Source organism: Octodon degus, unplaced genomic scaffold, assembly GCF_000260255.1.
Source record: "Octodon degus isolate 3935 unplaced genomic scaffold, OctDeg1.0 scaffold00019, whole genome shotgun sequence".
NCBI lineage: Eukaryota > Metazoa > Chordata > Mammalia > Rodentia > Octodontidae > Octodon > Octodon degus.
The window spans coordinates 21830017-21850170 of NW_004524595.1; the positions used below are offsets into that span (position 1 = coordinate 21830017).

General features: G+C 41.6%; 1 protein-coding gene across 4 annotated transcripts in view; it reads left to right on the forward strand.

Moving 5' to 3' along the window:
* The first annotated feature begins 6343 nt into the window (after positions 1-6343).
* Cep135 (centrosomal protein 135) overlaps positions 6344-20154 on the forward strand; it is a 125014-nt gene continuing 111203 nt past the window's right edge. For all 4 annotated transcript variants that reach the window (XM_023711126.1, XM_023711127.1, XM_023711129.1 and 1 more), the window contains exons 1-6: positions 6344-6473; positions 11387-11544; positions 13255-13445; positions 13918-14085; positions 14781-14922; positions 17326-17410. In XM_023711126.1, coding sequence (XP_023566894.1) covers positions 11432-11544; positions 13255-13445; positions 13918-14085; positions 14781-14922; positions 17326-17410 — 699 coding nt within the window. In that variant the 5' untranslated portion in view covers positions 6344-6473; positions 11387-11431. The remainder of the gene's footprint in view (positions 6474-11386; positions 11545-13254; positions 13446-13917; positions 14086-14780; positions 14923-17325; positions 17411-20154) is intronic.

Below are 20154 nucleotides of genomic sequence, written 5' to 3' on the forward strand. Positions count from 1 at the left end.
ATCTCGGCCCGTCCGGACCCGGCCCGGCTCCCGCGGCCCCGCTCCGGCTCCGGCTTTGCTCGGCCGCCCTCGGCCCGCTCCACAGTTGGGACTTTCTGAGCAAGTTACACCGGAACCCAGGTTGATGAGCAAGCCTTGGAAGTCAGCAATTCAGGACCAAGGCTGAAAAGCTAGTGACTCTGGAGAGAGGTGCCTTCCACGATACACATGTTTACTTTTCAACGAAGGAATGAAACTTGGGGCCTAGGAGCAGGAGTAATAACTAAGGACGGGTTGGAGACACATTCCAAAAGGGTTCTGCCCTTTCTGTCTCTAGGAAAAGCATTCTATGGAGCAAAGGTTTCTCTCCCTTCCTCAGAAGAAGAAGGCAGGAAACTGTCTCAATTATAAGCCCTCAGATCACGATTTGGGAGCCTTCATCTCCTACTGTGCTGAACACAACACATAGAAGATAACTTCTAACTCTCACCATATCATGGAGTGGGGAGTTGAGGAAGTTATTGGAGCTAATTATAATAACTGATCTCTCTGCTCCAGAAAACCCAATTTTGCATTCAAAATAATACAAATATCTATATGAAAAAAATCTCATGAACCAAGAGAAAGAGGATGGCTTACAGTTCTCTGAAGAATATAAGACTAGGTTGCTAAAATGCCCGCGTGAGGGTAGGCCGTGTTGCTGAGCATCGAGTGTGCAGAACAGCCATGGCAAGGGAGATACACGCATGTCAGCACTCAGCTCTAATCTGATGCAATCATTTCAGAGAACCAAGGAGGTACAGTGTCTCTACACAAGAGGACATTGCCAGAAAGGTGGTGGGTTCAGAGACCGCATCATGCAAACAAAGGCTGAAGGCCTGAGGACATTTATTGGGAAAGATCAGTTAGATGAGGGATAAAATCTACTTCCTTTTGATCATTTGAGACAAATTGCTTACACTCAGGGAGAAGCAGATTTTAGCTTCCCACAAGGAGACTTTTTGTAGCAAAAATGCTCAGCAATGCAAGGAGCTGCTTGCAAAGTAGAATCTTCCCATTCTTGACTGTGTTTAGGTGATAGCTGGACTGGTCAGCCGTGCAGAGGGAATCCATGCTGTGTGTGAGGGTTGGTGTCATTGAGAGCCCTGGAAATTATGCCTCCATATAGTTAACTGATCTTCATCTGAATTTTTTCCTTTTGGGCCACTGGCCTATAGACTTATCTTTTTTGATAGCTTACCAAAATCATGGTTGTTTTACATTTCAAATGTCAAGCCAAGGCTCCATGAATTATTTTGTAACTTTTTTCATGTGACTGAATCCCACCTGTAAAATGGGGTCACAGTATTTCCTACCTCTTAGGACTACTATGGTGGTAACATGAAATTTCTGTGAAACGTACACAATGAAAAACATCTCTCAGAACAGAACCTAGAAAGCAGTACTATGAAGTTATAACTTATTATTCATAAGTCCATCTTTCTTTCACTTGTCTGCCTATTCCCCCTCCCTGTCTCAGTTTTCATTACATGCTTCTCCTTTTAGATCAGACTCATAGCGATCCTCCTGTTTATAGCCTCCCAAGTGCACGCCACCAAGCCCAGTCCCAACGGCAGTCTCAGCGTGCCCCGGGGGCGGGGCAGACAAGGTAGGGCAGGGGATGGAAGTCCGGGCCCCTGTGTCTGCCTATGCAGGTGCTTTAATCCACTGAGCTATTTGGCCGGCCCCACATCCTTCTTATTGTCAGTGCTTGAGTCTCTTGAAACGGTTAAGAGACATTTCAAAGATTGCATTTTTGTGTTTTTGCTATTATTCAAATTATTTTTCTAATATCTTACTAAGCATTTCACTTGTCAGTTTACAAGAGTTCTTCACTCTTTAAGGCTTTGGTGTCCATTGTAAGTATTTTCCTGGTTTATTCTTTGTGTTTTAGTATAGAACTTTCGACATGTAGATTTGTTGTTTTGTTGTAGAAGTATTTACCGAGTTTTTCATTCTCTACTCTTACCTCTACTTCCAAAAGGTGATTAAAAAAAAAACAAAGATGTAATTCCTTACACCAGCATTAGGAAAAGAAATATCTGAATGCTTTGTAAATGCAAAACAAAACTGCTTTGTCATCAAACTGCTTCAGCATTGTGCTTTTTACAAGTGACCCCTTCCTGAGAATAGTCTTCCAGGGTCTGCTGCTAAACAATAGTTTCTTATAACATCTGGCCGTTTATACTGCTTGAGTGTCTTTTGTGGCCAAGTTATTGTGGAGGATAATCGTCTAACTTTATCCTTGAAGACACTGTTTTCCTGAAATGCTCACTGTTCTCCATCCATCCTTTTATTGCGCAAATCAGTTCCTCCCTACTAATTTCATCAAGTGATTGTTCAGTTTAAAAACATTCAACAGTTCTCCACTACCTATTAGATACAAGTAAAGCCCTGAAATCTAGTATTCTGTGAGCTCTTTAGCAATCCGATTGCATTTTTCACATCTTGTGGTCTGGGAAGTGAACCCTGGGCCTCGCCCCTATGTTACAAGTGCGCTACCACTGCACCCCAGCTGCAGCCTGACTTCATTTCTCATGTGCCGCTGGTTGTCTATACCACTGTGCTTGTCCCCATCACCACCTGAGTGCTGCATTACTTACTGAAGGAAACATTTGTCCGTCAACACCGTTCCCATCGTATCATTCCCTCTCCTTTTCTTCTCTCCTCCCCAAATCTCTCTATTCATCTTTATTTCTCCACATTCTAGTTATTTCAGGGTCTAAGTCCCATCTGCTCCATAAACTTTGAGAACTAACTCTAGTCAGTAAAGGATTTTTTTCTTTTCCTGAATTCTGTGATACCTGGTCTGCGTTAGCAACTGGTTCTTAAACACATATGCATTGGTTTGATAGGTGTATGAGCTTTCTCAACACTGAGACACAATAACTGACACCCACAGCCTGGAGGAAGAAAGGTTTCATTTGGTTTGCATTTTCAGTAGCTGATTGTCTGGCTACAAGGCATCACGGGGTGAAGGAACAGAACTGCTCAGTTCTGAAAAGCAGAGCAGGGGACTGTGCCAGAGAGGAATGGCCACTGGGCTGCTCTAGTGCCCATGCTCACACTTCCATACCTCGCCCAGACGCACCAAGGAGTGTGCTCTGCTAAGCTGCTGTGTGTTCCTGAACGCAAGGAGGTCCAGGCAGGATTACTGGCCACAATAGGGCATCTGTAACAAAGTAGCACAAGTTGCATGGTTTAACCAACACAACGTATTGTCTCACAGCTCTGGAGTCCAGACACCTAGAGTCAGGGTGCCAGCAGGCAGAAGATTGTGGGGAACAACCTGTTCCACACTTCTCTCCTGGCTTCTGTGGGCTGCTGAGATCTCTGACATTCTCTATAGACAGTACTTTCCTGTGTCTTCCCATCATCTTCCCCCTGCACAGGTCTTATTTTCTTCACATGGTGTTTTTTTTTATAAGAACTCTGTTCATACTGGATTATGGGCCCGATCCTCTTCAGTAAGACCTCATCTTAATTAAATCTACAATGACTCTATTTCCTCATGAGGCTAATTTGTAGATACTGGGAGTCAGATATACAAAATTCAAATTTCAAGAAAGACACAATTCAATCCAGAACAAGACATAATGGAATTTCCTCACACAAGACTCTTTACTTACATAAATGCAATAAAATGGTCTCAGATAAGAAACACAGAAATAAGAAGAAAGGAAAAACACAAACACAATTTGAATGATTTGGGTAGCTTTGCCCACATTTTTCTTTTGTGTTCCTTTGTGAAAATGACATGAAAGAAGTGATTCAGCTATCACTCAGTACATCTTGATTTCTCTGCACCTCTGGAAGGGTAAACATCTAACCACTCAGAGTGTGGCTCTAGGGTTTAAAAGTATGCATTTGATAACATGTCACATTTGCCTTAAGGCCAGCTTATCATCTCACTTCCTTTAGGATGCTATTTCTTATTTTGCTTTTGCTATTGCCTCCTTTACCATTATCTTTGATGCCTTTCTTATAGTCCTTCACAAATCCCTTTACTGTCATTTTAGGAAGGTAGAGGAGAGAGGGAGCCCAAGATAGTGTATACATTAAACCTTCATCTTTAGTTAGAAAGGTCAATTTTTTTTTTAGCTGATTTGTGTCTTGATTCAAATCTGGAACATTCTTAGTTGTTATCTCCTGAAGCCCTGGTACTATAACAGATCACCACAAACTTAGTAGATTAGTGCAAGACAGATTCCATTAGATCAAAAGTCCAGGTGGGCTCTGCTGCCTAAGTAAGTTGCTAGCCTGGGTTTTTATGCAGCAATCTAGGGTAGAATCTGCTTTTAAACTCATCCGGGTTGTAAGGAATTTAGTTCGCTGTAGTTGTGGGGTTGAGATTCAGTTAGGGGCTCTCAACACATTTCCCCTTCTATTTTCAAGACAGCAAACCTGCTCACTACAGCCCTTCTTTTCAAGTTCTTCTCATGCTTCTCTGCCTTTAAGGGTTCATTGGAATCAATCGGGCATATCTCTATGGTCCAGGACATCCTTAATTATATCTGCAAAGTCCCTCTTGCCCTGTGATGTAACCCGTTCATAGGTTCCACTGATTAGGGTGGGGCCATTTTGCCTGCCATAGATGCTGTTCCCTTTTGTCCATTTTTAGGGCTTATCAAGTTACTATCTGCATTTCTTAATTGTGCTTTTATATATTTTATTTTTTGTCTACACTGGGATTCATGCAAATTGTCTAATTCTTTCAACTAATCCAGAGTTTATCCCAGATAATAACTGTATGTGGTTGATCTCACATGATTTTTAAAATTTTTGATGACTATCTTTTTAATATCCCAATTTTTTGATTGATTTCCTTACATGCCTATCCCTTCTTGTTTCCTTTACTAATTTTTATTTATTTATTTATTTTGTATTTTAGGGAAGGGTATACAGGGTATTCAGGGTCTCACTGCTAGATCGGACTCATAGTGATCCCCCTGTTTACAGCCACCCAAGAGCTGGGATTACAGGCAGACACCACAATGCCCAGTCTCCATCGCTGTCTCATTGTGCACCAGGGGCGGAGGCTGCACAGAAGACCCAGGGATTGAACCCCTGGACCCTGCTTTAATCTGCTGAGCTATTTGGCCGGCCCTTAATTTTAATTTTTATTTTTTAAGACAGTTATTCCTTCACTCATCTAGAGCAGTGTTTCTCAAGCAGGAAGCACTGGGCAACATGGGAGACATTCTGTTTGTCACAACACCCGGCATATAGAAGCCAGGCAGGATGCTAAATGTTCTACAGGATGCAGGACAGAATCTATCCAAAAAGGAATTGTCCAGCCCAAATGTCACAAATGCTGAGGCTGTGAAACCTTGATTTACATCACTGGAAACATGGTGTAGCCTTAAAGGCTTCATTTCATGTGGCGAGAATTCATGTTTTGGTTGTTTATTTTGTTTGCTCTCTTTGCTAGCATTAGGTTTCTCCATTATTTTGGCATTTCAGTTTGCAAGCTCATTGAAGGTTATTCCTTTGTTTCTTTATATCGGTCTCTCCCTTCCCAGTCACGAAGCAAGTCTCTTTTTATAAAAAGTATTAGTACATGTTTGTAGTACATAATGATTACATTCATTGTGGGGAGTTGGAACATGTACATAATCTGTCTTCGTTGTTGTTGTATTGAGACGGGGTCTGGCTCTGCAATTCAGGCTGACCTTGAGCTCAAGTTGTAACCCAGGCTGGCCTTAGACGGGAGACAGAGCAAAGCAGGAAAGAATCAAGTCCTTTCTAATCATCTAGAAAGTTTTCAGGAGAGAAAAGGACTAGAATTTGAGCGCGTGTTTTCCACCCGTAAACAGGCTCCCTCTATATGCAGTTTATTTCTGTTTAATTCCACCCACAAATGTGTGTTGTGGTAGGTGCTAAGGAAACATAGTTGGGGAAAATCATTTTAGACTTAAAAATTGACCGCTGGGGGCGACAGGGAGATGGGCTGTTTTTGTTTTTGTAATCCTGTTTTAATGGGTGCATCTTATTCTATGGATGGTTATGGGCTAAACACTTCCTGTATGCGTGGCAGTCAGAAAGGACCACGCGACCTCTCTGCTGGGGGCTGCTAGATGAGCAGGCGGTTGCCCTGCAGGCGAAGGCGACGCTTCCGCCGGCCCCGGCGCAGCGGTGGTGTGCGATCCTCAAGCCCAGGCTCGGGATGGCTAGACGCGGCCGTCTGCCGCCAGGGGGCGCTGTGGCCCCGCGAGGTCCGGACGTCGTGTTTCCGGGCACCCGCGTCCAGCGCTGGCTTCGCCGCGGGGCGCGCGCGTCCTGCCCGGCCCGCCGCTCCCGTTACCGGGGCAACCGCGGTGCCTCGGGTGTAAAGGCCCAGATCGCGTCTCCGCGCCATTTTCAAACTGCGGACGGAAGCGCCGGGGCCGGTGGCTGGAGCGGAAGGAGCCCGCGAGGGAGGCGACCAAGGAGCGCGATGCGGCCGCAGGCGGAGGGTGAGCCGGGCCGCGGGGCCGAGGGGACGGAGCCGGGCGCTCGAGGAGGCCGCGCGGCCGCGGAGGAAGCGGAGCTGCCCGGGCCCCACCGCTTGCTCCCCGCGCCCCTTCCGGTCTGCCGCGACCGTGGAGAACCAGCCCGGGGATGGGGTGGGCCCGGGAAGGCTGGGCCTCCGAGTGGGCCGGGCCCACCGGCCTGGTGGATGGATTTAAAATGAAAATGCTGCGTGCCCTTTGTACAAGCTGCGCCCCAACGCGCCTTTGAAAACGTTCTTTACTTTCCAGTCCCCGCTGTGTCCAGTGAAAAGGACTCAGCTGACCTCGTTAATGGGTTTTGTTTTTTAAGCCCTTGCACAGATTTTTAGATAGTTGGATAGTCTTAATGTGTTTGTGGGGTGTAAACGTGTACATGGGATCCCCAAATCTAGCCTAGTAAATTGTCTTGCTAAAATCTTGGGCATATAGCTACAGTGTTTCAATCTAGGTTATGGGGAAAAACCATGGGCCGAAAAAAGCCCAATACTGTACATGTGTTTTGTCTTTCTTGGGAGGATTTCATTTTATTCTTGTGTACAGTGGCCATGATGTTTAGAGTTATTTTTATTCACATTCTCTCCTTTACCCCAAAGCAAGCTATGAGAAGGAATTATTTCTCGGTAAGCCGTTAAGGACCAGCAAAGAAGGAGAATGTTCATACTGCTCTACGAGTGTGAGTTTAGCAGATGTATTTGTGATGTCTGTAGGAGTTTCCCTAAAACACCAGGCATCAGTCTCTCTTATGGAAAGATCCTAGAAAGCTCTTGGGAGAGCGTTTCAGAGGAGAGGCTCGAAGAAAGATTGTAAGCAGCAGTAACCAAGGAGAGGTACTGGTTTAGAAGTGATTTGCTAAGTACAAAAATTAGAGCACTGGACAGGACTCAGGAGATCTGGCGTCCTTTGTCTGCCCACCTACTTGTGGCCCTGTGGTTTGGTTAAGTTTTTCTGGAGGAAAGTCTTCATCTGTACATAGATAAAATGCCGCTGGCCTTCTATGTTTTGCAGGATTGCTTGGTCCTGGTGGTGTTGGATGGCAGGTCCAGCTGGGCTGCTGTGGTTTGAAGTTTGATGGGAATGCTCCATCTTAAAAGGGTTTGTGATAATTAGGAGGGATGGGTGGGAAGGACCAAACTTGTAAGATCTCAGGGCAAACCCTTGCTAGTTTCAAAAGTGAAAGAAAAAGAGGAGGGAACCTCTTGCAGTTAGGGACTTCAAAAGGAGAACCAGTCACTGTAGTCAGAATTTCTTTTAGGAGGTTACTGCAACTTCCTGAAGTCTCTTCTTGAATTACAGACAGGAGAAATGGTTTGGGGGTTTCTGAAAAGTGGTAGGTCTCGTAGAAGCTCAGGACTAAGCTGTGTAACCCTCCTCGGTGGTAATGGGAACTGAATGCAAGTCCCGGTGTGTGCTAGGCCAGCACTGTACCACAGAGCTATATATATCCCAGCTCATTTTATTTATTTTGAGTTTGCATCGTGTTGAATTGTGATTCTCTTACCTTGTCCTCCCAGGTAACTGGGATTATGGGGTACCCTGCTGTGCCAGCTTGAATTGGGATAAGAAACTGAAATCTTATTTTTTGAGCAGTCACCTGTTTTGATTTGTTTGATGTCTAACATAAGTGATAGTCAAGCAGAATCACTCTTCTGGCTCTTAATGAAGTTTTTCTTTTAAGAGAAATACGTGGATTTGGAGATTCTATGTTGAAAGGAGGCTCAGCAGTCTAGAGCAATTTCTGACTTCCAGACTTCCTTGGAAGCCAAATTCTTCTGCTGTAGAGAAACACCTCTCCAGCATGGTTTCAGAAAGTGACAGAAAGCCAGCTGTTGTCTTTTCCTTTCCAGGACTAAGATGAATTCCATTGGAAAATGTAGGTTATATTTCCTTGGGGAAAAAGAACTAGAATGAACTTCAAGCACCCCATGACTTTTCATCCCTTGTCATGGGATGCAGCCTTGAATCTCGGGGAGCTGCTGAGGGTCGTGAAGATAGCATCACATCTGCAAGCTGATGCTGCCCTTACACCTGAGTGAGGCAGGTGGAGGTGAGGATGGGTTGCCTCCTCTCAGGCTCTGCAGGCCTTGCAGGCCTACCTGAGGGAACTCTTGCTTTATGTGAATGGACAGAAGCTTTCTGTGGTCAGGATAGTGAAGAAACTTCATCTGGCTCCAGGGACCATGTTAACTAAAGCTGCATGAGCGTTACTGTGCGGCTTCCTTGGACTCAGGCAGCCCTGTTTGTCAGAAGAAAGAACTGAAGAAACATCTTAGTGGCGCACTGGTCAAGAGTTCTAAAGTATCATGATGAGTGGTTTTTCTCTGCAGCCTCATTTCTATAGTCTTTTAGCCATTCTAAAGACCAAGGGACAGAGGAAAGCCAACTACACATCTGTAACGTGTTCATAGATCATTGGGCAAAGAGAAAGTGACATCACCACTGAAAACTGGATATAATGGGCTCACCCCTCTGACCAAGTGCAGGGAGAAACAACTCCATCTCCCAGCTCAATTAAGGAGGTGCAGGGAATCCAAGGGTGTGTGTCACTGGTGTCATGGTACAAGCTCTGGAGAGATGGACAAGTTTACAAAAAACATGCGGGAGGTGAAGAGGAGGGGCTGAGACATCAAGCATCTCAAAAGTCAGCTGTGTTTTAGAATCAGGCAGGGGTAGTGTGGGGTTCTCCTGGCAGGATGTATTCACATGCATTTATACTGTATCAGTTGTGAAAAATAACAGAGATGTAAAACAAAGTTATTTAGAAATGGGTATGGTAGTATATATCTGTAGGCCCAGCACTCGTGAGGCCAAGCAGAAGGATTGTGAGTAGGAAGCTATGCCTGGGTCACATAGTGAGTACAGGACCAGCCACACCCTGATTTAGTAAAACAAAAAGCTTTTAGCTGGGTGTGGTGGCACACATCTATAATCCAGCACTTGGGAGGCTAAGGTAAGAGGATTGCGTATTACAGGCCAACCCGGTCTACATAGTGAGTTCAAGGCCAGCCTAAACTGCATAATAAGACCTTCTCTTAAAGCAAGGGGAGATGGCTCAGTGGTCTAAGTGCCTTCCTGGCAAGTGCAGGGACCTGGGTTGATCCCCAGTACCACATGCCAGGCCAGCCCTAGGCACCAACCTGGCCACCAAAATCTGGCATGGTGGTGCACACCTGTAATTCCAGCACTGTGAGGCTGAGACAAGAGGGTCACTACAAGTCCGAGCAGCATAGTGAGACCCTGTACCAAATAAATAAAAGATTAATACACACACACACACACACACACAAACAAAAACAAAAAACAAACATGTGAATTCAGAACCGTGGATATCACTGACTACATTTAATTAGCAAAGGTCAGAAAAAAAAATTTCTAAAGAATTATTTTTAGATAACTCCATTTTAGGGCAGGTAGCTGGAGAATGTAGTTATAAATACTTAGGCAAGTTTAAAAACATGTGTACAAGTACTTAAGTTCCTTTAAAAAACTGAAGTGCAATTTTCATGGTGAAATGTATGTTTGAAAAGCATCCATAGATGTGTGCACCATTCCCTCAACTGTACTTTTATCACACTAGAAAGTTCTGAACCCTGGCAGCCAGTCTCTACTTCTCTGGGTGATGGTGGGCTACTTTCTCTCCCTTTACTAATTCTGCCAGATTTTGACCTTCATAGATATTTGACCAATAAATATTTGGTCAGTTTTTTTCTATGTTGTGTGCTTTTAAAAGAGTCCCCTTTAAACTTCTTTCCCTGGGGGCTGAGGATTTAGCTCAGCGGTAGAATGCTTGCCTAGCAAGCTGAAAGCTTGTGGGTTCAGTCCTCGGCACCAAACCAAAGTACAGTGTATGTGTCTGGCTTCTTTTGCTCACTAGCATTTCTGAGATTCATCTATGTTGGTAATGTATCCATAGCTTCACACTCTTCTTCCCTGAGTAGTTTTACAGTGTACATCCCTTCTGAGGTTGATGTTTGGCATTTGGGTTGTTCCTAGTTTGGAACTATTATGAATAAAGCTGCTGTGAACATTCTTGTCTTTTGTGGGTGTGTGTTATATAAATACAGTTCCAAATCTTTGCCAACTGTGGGTATTGCCATTCTTCTTAGTGTTAGCTGTTCTAGTATGGACAAAGTTATACCTTTTAGCGGTTTTAATTTGAATTTCTCTGACAACTTGTCCTGAACACCTTTTTCATGTACTCTTTCTTTTCAGATTATTTTTGCAAGGTTCCCGTTCATATCTTTAGTGCAAGTAAATTTAGTTTTAGCCTAAATTATCTCAATTGGGTTGTTTGTCTTATTGAGTTATGAAATAACTTATGAATTGTTTAGAAAACTCCTTTTTTGGAGTTTTTAGGCACTCTTTGGTTTGTCTTTTTCTTCAATATTTTGAAGACTTCAGTTTAATTTTGATGCAGTCTGGTTTATCATATAGTTTAGCATATAGCAAATAGTCAATAAATATTTGGTCAATTTTTTTCTATACTGTGTGCTTTTAAAAGAGTCCCCTTTAAGATTTCTTTCCCTGGGGTCTAAGGATTTAGCACAGCGGTAGAATGCTTGCCTAGCAAGCTGAAAGCTTGTGGGTTCAGTGCTTGGCACCAAAACCAAAAAATAAACCTCAACTAAGAAAAAAAAGGCAAAAATAAATAAACAAAAAATTTCCCTGCCTCAGGCTCTTTATTATTTTAATTTTTACATTTAGGTTTGCAAAAAGATATTTTAATACAGCAACATGGAGAACATAGCAAAGGATTTAAATCAGTGTAAATATTCCAGAAGTCTGCCTAAATGAAAAGAAACAAAGAATAATTGTTTCATATTAAAAGAATCTCTTTTTGTGAAACAACAATACTTGTAATAATCATTCTTTTCTTTTAGGACTGTAATTTTTGGAAGTGAGTAAAACTGGTTTTGGAAGCCAAGATGACAACAGCTGCAGAAAGGAAGTATGTGAATATTAGGAAGAGATTGGATCAGCTGGGATACCGTCAGACTCTGACGGTCGAGTGTTTACCTTTGGTAGAAAAGCTATTCAGGTAAAGAGAAAATATGGTTCTAAACTTATGTGATCCTTAAACCCCTTGTTTAGTTTCTGATCAGACTTCTTCATTAAAGAGATGAGCAGAGTTGAAAAATCATTAAGTCATTTGAAGCTTCTCTCTTTCCTCTGATTCTAGCTCCTCTGTCCTCAATCTGAGATCTCCACATTATAAAACTCTAGGCATCACCACTCGTACTATATCCAGAGTAAACATTTGGAGAGTTTCTCTGCATAGAATTAGTTTGGAGATATGTTGCTTAGTTTAGCTTCTATTGTTGGAGATCCAAATCCTAGCCTTCTTCCCACCTTCTTCAGCAGATCTGGAAGTCCTCTTCTGTATCTGTGCGATGTAATCAAGACTGCAGTGAGTGCTGCTGCCAAGTGCCACCCAATGCAAAAGTACACTTATAAAAACATTGCCATGTGTTCCCTGCCCACCTGTTTACCACATCTGGCACCATGTGACAACTGGCTCTTTCCCAAAATCAAAACGACCATGAACAGCAAACAGTTTGAGTTCATTTTGGTTAGCAAGACAGCCATAAAATGCAGCTGAAGGCACTCATGAAAGAAGATTTCCAGAGCTGCTATAGAAATGGCAAGAACAATGGGATAAGAATGTTCAAACCAAGGGCATATTTTAAAGGGGATTAGTGGCCATTTACCATTTATTGTAATACATTTTTTAGTTTTAAGCATTCACATATGTTTTGATTATACTTCATATGTTGTTCATCATTGCTATCATATTGCCTTAAAGGAGAAGTTTGTGTTTCTTTGGTTTTTTTCCTGTTGGAGTAGTTTGAGACTTGAGCAGGAAGACTTAATAGTAGAAGTGACAGGATTTTACAGTAGAATGTACAGGAGAGAATGAGTAGATGTTCTACATGACCTCCCAGACCTTTCTTGGTGTACCACCTGCTTTTTCCCTGTAGCCTCATTGCCCCTGTGTTGAATCCCCTGAGGGTTCCTGGGCTCGTGTGCACTCTCACCTGTGGTCCCTGTATACTTGTTCATCTAGCTGTGCAGTCCCTTCCTCCTTGCCTTCCCTTGCCTTTGTGCTTGCTTGCCTTCTAAGTTTGTGTGTCCTCTAGTACTCTTTTGTAACTGTTGCTTTTTCCTTAATATACATCATTACTGTAGACTTCGTTGTCTCCCTCTAGAATCTGTACAGACTCTGTGAGACCGGAGTCTGTGACCTCCACTGGTTGAGCATGTAGTAGGCACTGAAGTATTAGTTGAGTTTATCATATAGTTTTATTCTGTCTGACAGATTGTAAAAGACAAGCTTTATAGTGGTGAGGACCTCTTGTATGCCCTCCTCAATAAGTACATAGTAGATGGTGTTCCATGTTCTTAGACATAAGAGACTGCTGCTTATTTGCTGTGTCTCTGGTGCTTAGCGTATTGCAGTCAGTCAATAAATATTTGCTCAGCAAATAAATTTCCCAGCTGCTACAAACCTGGAAAATGAGCAAGAAAAAGAGATTTAAAGATAACTCAATGTATGTGTATTTCATAAGTACAATTAGCTTTGTTTTGAGACATTTTTAGGCCCCCAATACCTTGAAAGAACTTGCCATTTTTCTTTAGAATTTGCCATCTCTTAACACTAAGATATATTTTAAACCTTTAAATAGTATATTTTAAGTTATTAGAAGATTAGTGTTTCGTTATATTTACATTTTTTGTTCTTCAATTTTAGTGACTTGGTTCATACGACAGAAAGCCTTCGACAATCAAAATTATCTTCTGTGAAAGCTGAAAAGGAAAGTGCCAATTTTGATTTTGTTTTAGAACCCTATAAACTTGAAAATGCAAGACTGAGTAAAGAAAATAATGAATTATACCTGGAGTTAATGAAACTGAGAGAGTGCTCAGAACAAAATACTAAAGGTAAATGAAAGTGCAGTAATTTCTAAAATGCAATGCCTTTGCCCATCTTGTTTATATGTAGGAAGACTGTAGAGTTTGATTTTGAAACTTCCGATTAGAGAAGATGATAGTCCTATAGCAATTTTCACGTTGATTAGACAGAATACCTGATTTCCATAGCTTAAAGAAGAAAAGGTTTATTTTGGCTTGCAGTTTGTAGAGTTTCAGTCTGTAGTACGCTGGCTGCAAGGCAGAGGGGCATGGCAGGCAGGAAGGGGCGGCTCTCAAAGGTAAAGAGGGATATATAGTGCCCCTCCAGGCTGTGCCCACACCAAACCGCCTGTTCCCACATGTCACTGGCACACCCAGCTGAGAACCTTTCTTTGGACTAATCCACTATCACACCCGTGATCCATTCGCCTCCCAAACTAAACTGTAGGGCAAGACCCTGTCTCCAAAACAAAAGAAGTCTTTGAATCTTTTTCATTTTAAGAGTTGAAAACTACATTGAAGAAGTGTGCACGTGAAACAGCAGATCTGAAATTTCTGAATAACCAGTATGTACACAAACTCAGAGTTTTGGAGAAAGAGAGCAAAGCTAAAAATGAAAAGATCCAGCAACTTCAAGAAAAGAATTTACATGCTGTGGTACAAACTCCAGGTAAGCCTAGTCCTTCTCAAAACAGAACTTGTTAGCGTCCTCACGAATGCGATATTGACAGTTTTTCTTTATAAGGATCTATTAGTTTTTTTCAAGTACATTTCTAATCTTGGCTAGATGCTTAAAAGATAAATTATAAATGTACTGTAGGTCAAAGCAAGATCAATCTATTAAAAATTATTACTAGTAATATTAATTAAAATGTTGCCTACTAATTCGAGTTAATAGCATGACTTTATGGTACTTTATGGTGATACTCCATAGGATTCTAATTTTGCTATGTAAAGTTTTGGTTATCTGCTGTTTTGATGCTGCTTAAGAAGCGTGTGTATTTGGCTTCCGCTGCCTTACGTTCCTTACCTTTCTGCTGGAGGTGACGCCTTGAGCTCTTAATAAGGAATGCCACGTAGCACACTCGCTTCAGCTTTGCCAGAGCCATCTAAGGGAAGAAGAGATTAAATGGAGCACATATGCCAAGCAAGTGAGCACAGAAAACATTCTATGGCCGTGTCCTGTTGAGGTTTTCAGGACTATGTTGTTTAGAGAGCAGGGTGGGTATTTACACACAGGGAAAAGTATTTTATCATGATGTAATATGACCCGAAGACTCACTTTATGTAACAAAGGCTGACCTGGAATATTTAATTTAATGGTGTTTTGTTTCTTAATTTTTTAAGACATATTTTGTTTTTCAGGTGGCAAGAAAAGAAACATTGCGTTCCGACGCCAGCGAATGCAAATCGATGAGCCAGCTCCTCCCTCTGAAGTCAGCTCTTATCCAGTTCCACAGCCGGATGACCCTTACATTGCAGACCTACTGCAAGTGGCTGATAACAGGTGCCCTGGGAGCAAGGAGTGTAGCTCAGCTGTAGATGTAGAGCCATGCTTAGCATGCACACAGCCCAGGCCAGGCCCAGCACTGACGAGACTAATAATTCATAATATTCTTTAACTGATCACTGATTAGCTGTACATTTATTGATAAGACTTTTATGACATTATATCCACAATATCTAGTACAGAACTGTGCACTGGCACTCAATACTTTCTAAATGATACAGAGTATTGTTTTGTTTTGTTTTTTTTTATTTTTAGAGAAGGGTCTACAAGGTATTCAGGGTCTCACTACTAGAACTGACTCATAGTGATCTGTCTGTTTACAGTCTGCCAAGAGCTGGGATTACAGGCATGTGCCTCCACGCCCAATCTCAGTTGCTGCCTCAGTGCCCCAGGGGCGCAGCCAGCGGCACAGCAGGCCCTGGGATTGAACCTCTGGCCCCTGCACCTGCTTGCAGGCGCTTTAATCTGCTGAGCTATTTGGCCAGCCCTCAGAGTATTTATAAGTAAAAATTGAAACTTCAATTTCAGATAGATTGTATATCTTAGATTTCCATCTTTACTCATTTTGAAATAATTCAGTACCATAAAGAGCCTATTGCATCAGAGTTGTTTAAACAGTTTTATTTCTAAGTAAGTTTGTCTTTTACAGGAATTTTTGTTACTTCAGATTTATTTCAGATGCTAGTTGGGCATGAGTAGATTTATAACTAGACTTGAAATTCCTACCTCACAGTCCCTTTAGCTCTGTATTTATACTTTTCTTAAACTGGAATCAGATACACGTCACTTTAATTACAATTCATTAAGCCTCCAGGGCAAGGTACTGTGAAAGCATTCCAGGGTGTGCAGATAAGAAAGTGGTGCTGCCCTTTTTGAGAAGCTTGCAGTCTCGTAGTAGAGATGGGACCAAAGAATCCATAGACAGCTATTTAGAAAATCATAGGGCATTCAAAGGCACACATGAGCCAGCACTAGTGACGCCATGGAGGTAGCCAGGGGAGCATTCACCCCGGGATGTACTAGTAGAAATAGTGCACACAAGCACTTGGTAGGCTGTCCTGAGAATATGGAGGAGTATTCTGGTTTACTAGTGTTCATAAATGCTAATCTTTAGAAAAGTATTAGTTGAAGAATCGATTTAAGATTTCTTCACTCAGTTCTTATACAATTTGTGTAGCTGTGTTTATATAGTTACTGAACCATGAAATATTTTGAGTTAATCTTATGTTAAAGTTAAAACTTGTCATGTTTTGTGCTAGTGATGTGCCAGGACTTGTCAGGTAATGTGCTATTGTTAACAAATTATTTGGGCTGCACAGGTAGCATTAGTCCTTTTTTTATGTATTTGGTACAGGGTCTGCAGGGTCTATAGGGTCTCACTATGTAGATCAGACTCGTAGTGATTCTCCTGTTTTCAGTCTCCCAAGAGATGAGAGTGTAGGTGCGGGCCACCACTCCCAGTCTCCATCACCATCTCAGAGCACCCTGGGGGCAGGGCTGGCATGGTATGCCAGGGATCAAACCTTGGCCACTGCACTCTGCCTAAGCAGGTGCTTTAGTCCACTGAGCTAATTGGCCGGCCTAATCTTTTGATTGCCTTGCTTGCTTTAGTTTGCACGTATATGTTTTGTTTGTATTCAGAGTCACTCAGGCATTTAGGTTAGAAATATACTTGTATATACACACTTCTTCTAAATCAGTCTAGAACCAAACTTTGTTGACTAGTAGGAATAAGCTGTATTCAGTCTTACTCTTCCACCTCATGGAAAAATCTCTGAAAAGTAGACTTGGCTTCCGGCTTTATCATACCAGTACAAAAATGTGGTATGTCCTATTGAGGTAGTACAAATACATTTGGATACTTGTAGAATTGAGGTAATTTGCACAGAAATCTTCATTCTCTTAGGATTTGCAGGTTTCAGAAAGAGCAAGTGTTTTGCTGTAGTGAGTTGGAAGATTGAAGTTATCTCACTATTTTTCTTCTCTTAAAAGATTGCAGAATAGTTTATTAGACAGTATGGATTTAATTAATAATGAACACCCTAAAACATTTTAGTCCATTATTTCATGTAATGATGTTCTGAATTTTGAACTGGATTGTCAGTTTTCTAAATCTAAGAATTAGCAGCAGTGTCCCCAGGAGTTGTCCTGATAGCAAAATGCAAGAGTGAAGTATTTTGTTGCATAATGTGTCTGAGTTTCAGGTTTTTTTCTACTCAGTTCTTAACCCAAAATTAGTTCTCCAAGATGATCTGCTGCATTCATTGCGAAGCTTCCAGATCCTCTGATACAGCACCGATCCCTCATTGTGAAGCAAGAGTATAAAGTTTGTAAAGTAATTATTTTGATTTCTTGTTATTCTTTGCACATACATTGACATCAATCATAAATTCCTTTCAGGATCCAAGAACTTCAGCAGGAGGTCCACCAGCTACAAGAAAAGCTAGCAGTGATGGAAAGCGGTGTGAAAGATTACAGCAAGCAGGTAGGGATTTTACTACCTGGTCTTGTGGAGTTGAGATGCGCATGTCCCAATCATTACTAGAACTCAGTTACATTTTATGTAAGTGACACTGTTTTTATACAGCCTTTACCTTGTCCATCAATTTGTGAATGGAGTTAATAAAAGCACTCAGTTCCTTTCCTTCATTATTCATTGATGTGAAAAAAGACATATTTTCATTTTATTTTAGATGAAACATTTGTCTACCCAAGTATGTTTTATAATTGTATTTGTTATTTTCTTATTTTGACAGATACTGTTATTTTGAGCATATTCCTCTTTGGAAATTACTCTTCTGAATTTTTTTTTGTGTGTGTGTTTTCTCAAAAATCATAAGTAACTCCTAAAGCAGTTTCTTGATGAAGTGTCCAAGAGTCCACTGCTCTTTCCATGTGGAGGTTAATAGATGCAATGTTAAATTATAAGCATACCAGACTTTGTCCTTTGCACTTTCTGTTGACATCCTGGCTACATTACAAGATTTCCTTCTTAACATGCTTATTCATGTTTAAATTGAGTAACACAGTTTTCATTTTCTGCACATGGCTATATCTTTTAGAGTGCAAGAATCTGTACGTGTAAATGTAAATGTACCTTATGTGTTAGTGTAACTTTAAAGTTTGTGAAGTACTTTGAAGATTATTTGCATAAAAAATGGAGTTAGGAGAAAGGAAATCATGTCAGCTCAAAAACTAACTTTATAGGGCATTTGATCCCAGGGCACGCTGAGACTGGGTGTGGTGGCGCACACCTGTAGTCCCAGCTCTTGGGAGGCTGTAAACAGGCGGATCACTACAAGTCTTGATCTAGTAGTGAGACCCTGAACACCCTGTAGACCCTTCCCTAAAAAACAAAAAAAAAAAAAAAAAAAAAGAGAAGAAACTAACTTTATGAAGAGATGTTAAAAATACCAGACATACAGGAGCTGCTATTACTCGTGTTTTTCAGTTTATAATCACAGTTTAGTCACATTTTGTTCTAAGCATTTCATGAACATAAACTGGCTGGTCTTCACCATCTCTGTGAGGTAACTGATGTGTTTAGAGAAAATTTCTTGAGCATCCTGATTGAAGCTACCAATTTATGTGGCTGTTAATCTTAGTTGAGCCTGCTTTGCTGTCCGTTATTACCATTATTCTTTCACTTGAGTTTGTTTTGTTTTTCTCAGCGCATATCCTATATTTTGTACTACTAGGACATAGCTCAGGGATAGATTGCATGCTGTAGTGGATTGCTAACTGTTGGTCAGCTTGTTACACCCAGCTGAATTAAACTAGCATGATGCTGGATTCGGGAGGCCCACCTGAGGATTGTTACCAGTAGCATAAAGGCAGAACAGGAGAAGCTACCTGAACTCTGTTAGGGAGGTTGTTTGGAGAAGCTGTCGGAACTGTTGGAAACTGCTAGTTCTCTTGGGCTGTTCTGCTGGAGAGTTTATCATGCTGGCTTTCCCGATGAACTTTTGAGGTGCTTTGGTCTTTATCTTGAGCATTGCTTCCAGGCCCTGGAGGGGAAGGTGGTGCACTGCTCAGCCTCATGAGAAGTTTGTCACATTGGCTTTCCTGATGGGAACTCAGCTTTCCTTGTTGCTGCAGGAGCTTATGACCTCACTGTTGCTGAGGATGGCTGTGGCACATTTGGGAGAGCTCTAGTATTTACCTTGAGCATTACTTCCTGGCTCCAGTTCAGATCCCTCAACCTGCTAGCACAGATCCTTCATCCCTCTGGCACAGACTTCCTAGCTTCCACCACTTACCTTCGGGCCTTTCAATGAATGAAATCTGTGACGCAGGCCTGCAGGAGACTACAACACATGCTTACCCTGCCTGAAGTCTGGATTCTATCCCAGAACCAAACATAGTAACACCAATTAATAATACCTTCTCTTCACTTTCATGATGTCACCTAAGAAAATGAACTTTTATTTTTACCTTTAAAATTAGCAATACAAAAAAATTGAGCAATACTTATACTCAGGCTCTCTTAACAGGGAAGGGGTTATTCTTCCTGTCCAAGGCCTACTTCCGCAGATTCATGTTCAACCTAACGTTTCCTTGTACCTTATAGTCCAGTCACACTGAACCAATTCTAGTGCCTCTTAAATACCACATTGCTTTTTACTCCTGTGTCACTAACTGGAATATCTTTTTTCTCCTAGCATTCTTTATAATCCTGTCAGACATATTTTGATCACGTCTTTAATAGTTTCTGCAGACACATATACAGTGCCAACTAAACCTCTTAGCTACTTTGAGGAAAATACCTTTTTCCTGTACTCTATCTGAATACCAGATTGTACAGAAGTTACTGGTTTACTTGCTAGTTTTCCCTATAAAAAGGTCCATGTTCCTGCAAGTGAGAGACCATGTTTTATCTATCTTTGTATGCCTACTTTTGAGCTGTAGGGTTACTTGTTGAATGTTTTGACTTCTCTTCCTTTCTTCCTTTCCTTCCTTAAGAAAACCACAGCTTGAAAAATTGTGACTTTTTCCAAATCCTTACATATGAATTAACATCAGTTCAAAGTTAGTAGTTATCTAATGACTTTTTGGTTATTTATCTGTTGTTTCATAAATAATAGATTTTTTTTTTCCGGTACTGGGGATTGAACTCAGGACCCTGCGCTTGCCAGGCAAGTGCTTATTCTACTTATTCTACTAAGCTATCTCTCCAGCCCCTAGATAATTAAATTGATCTCATTTTTCTATATGTTTTTTAATATTGAG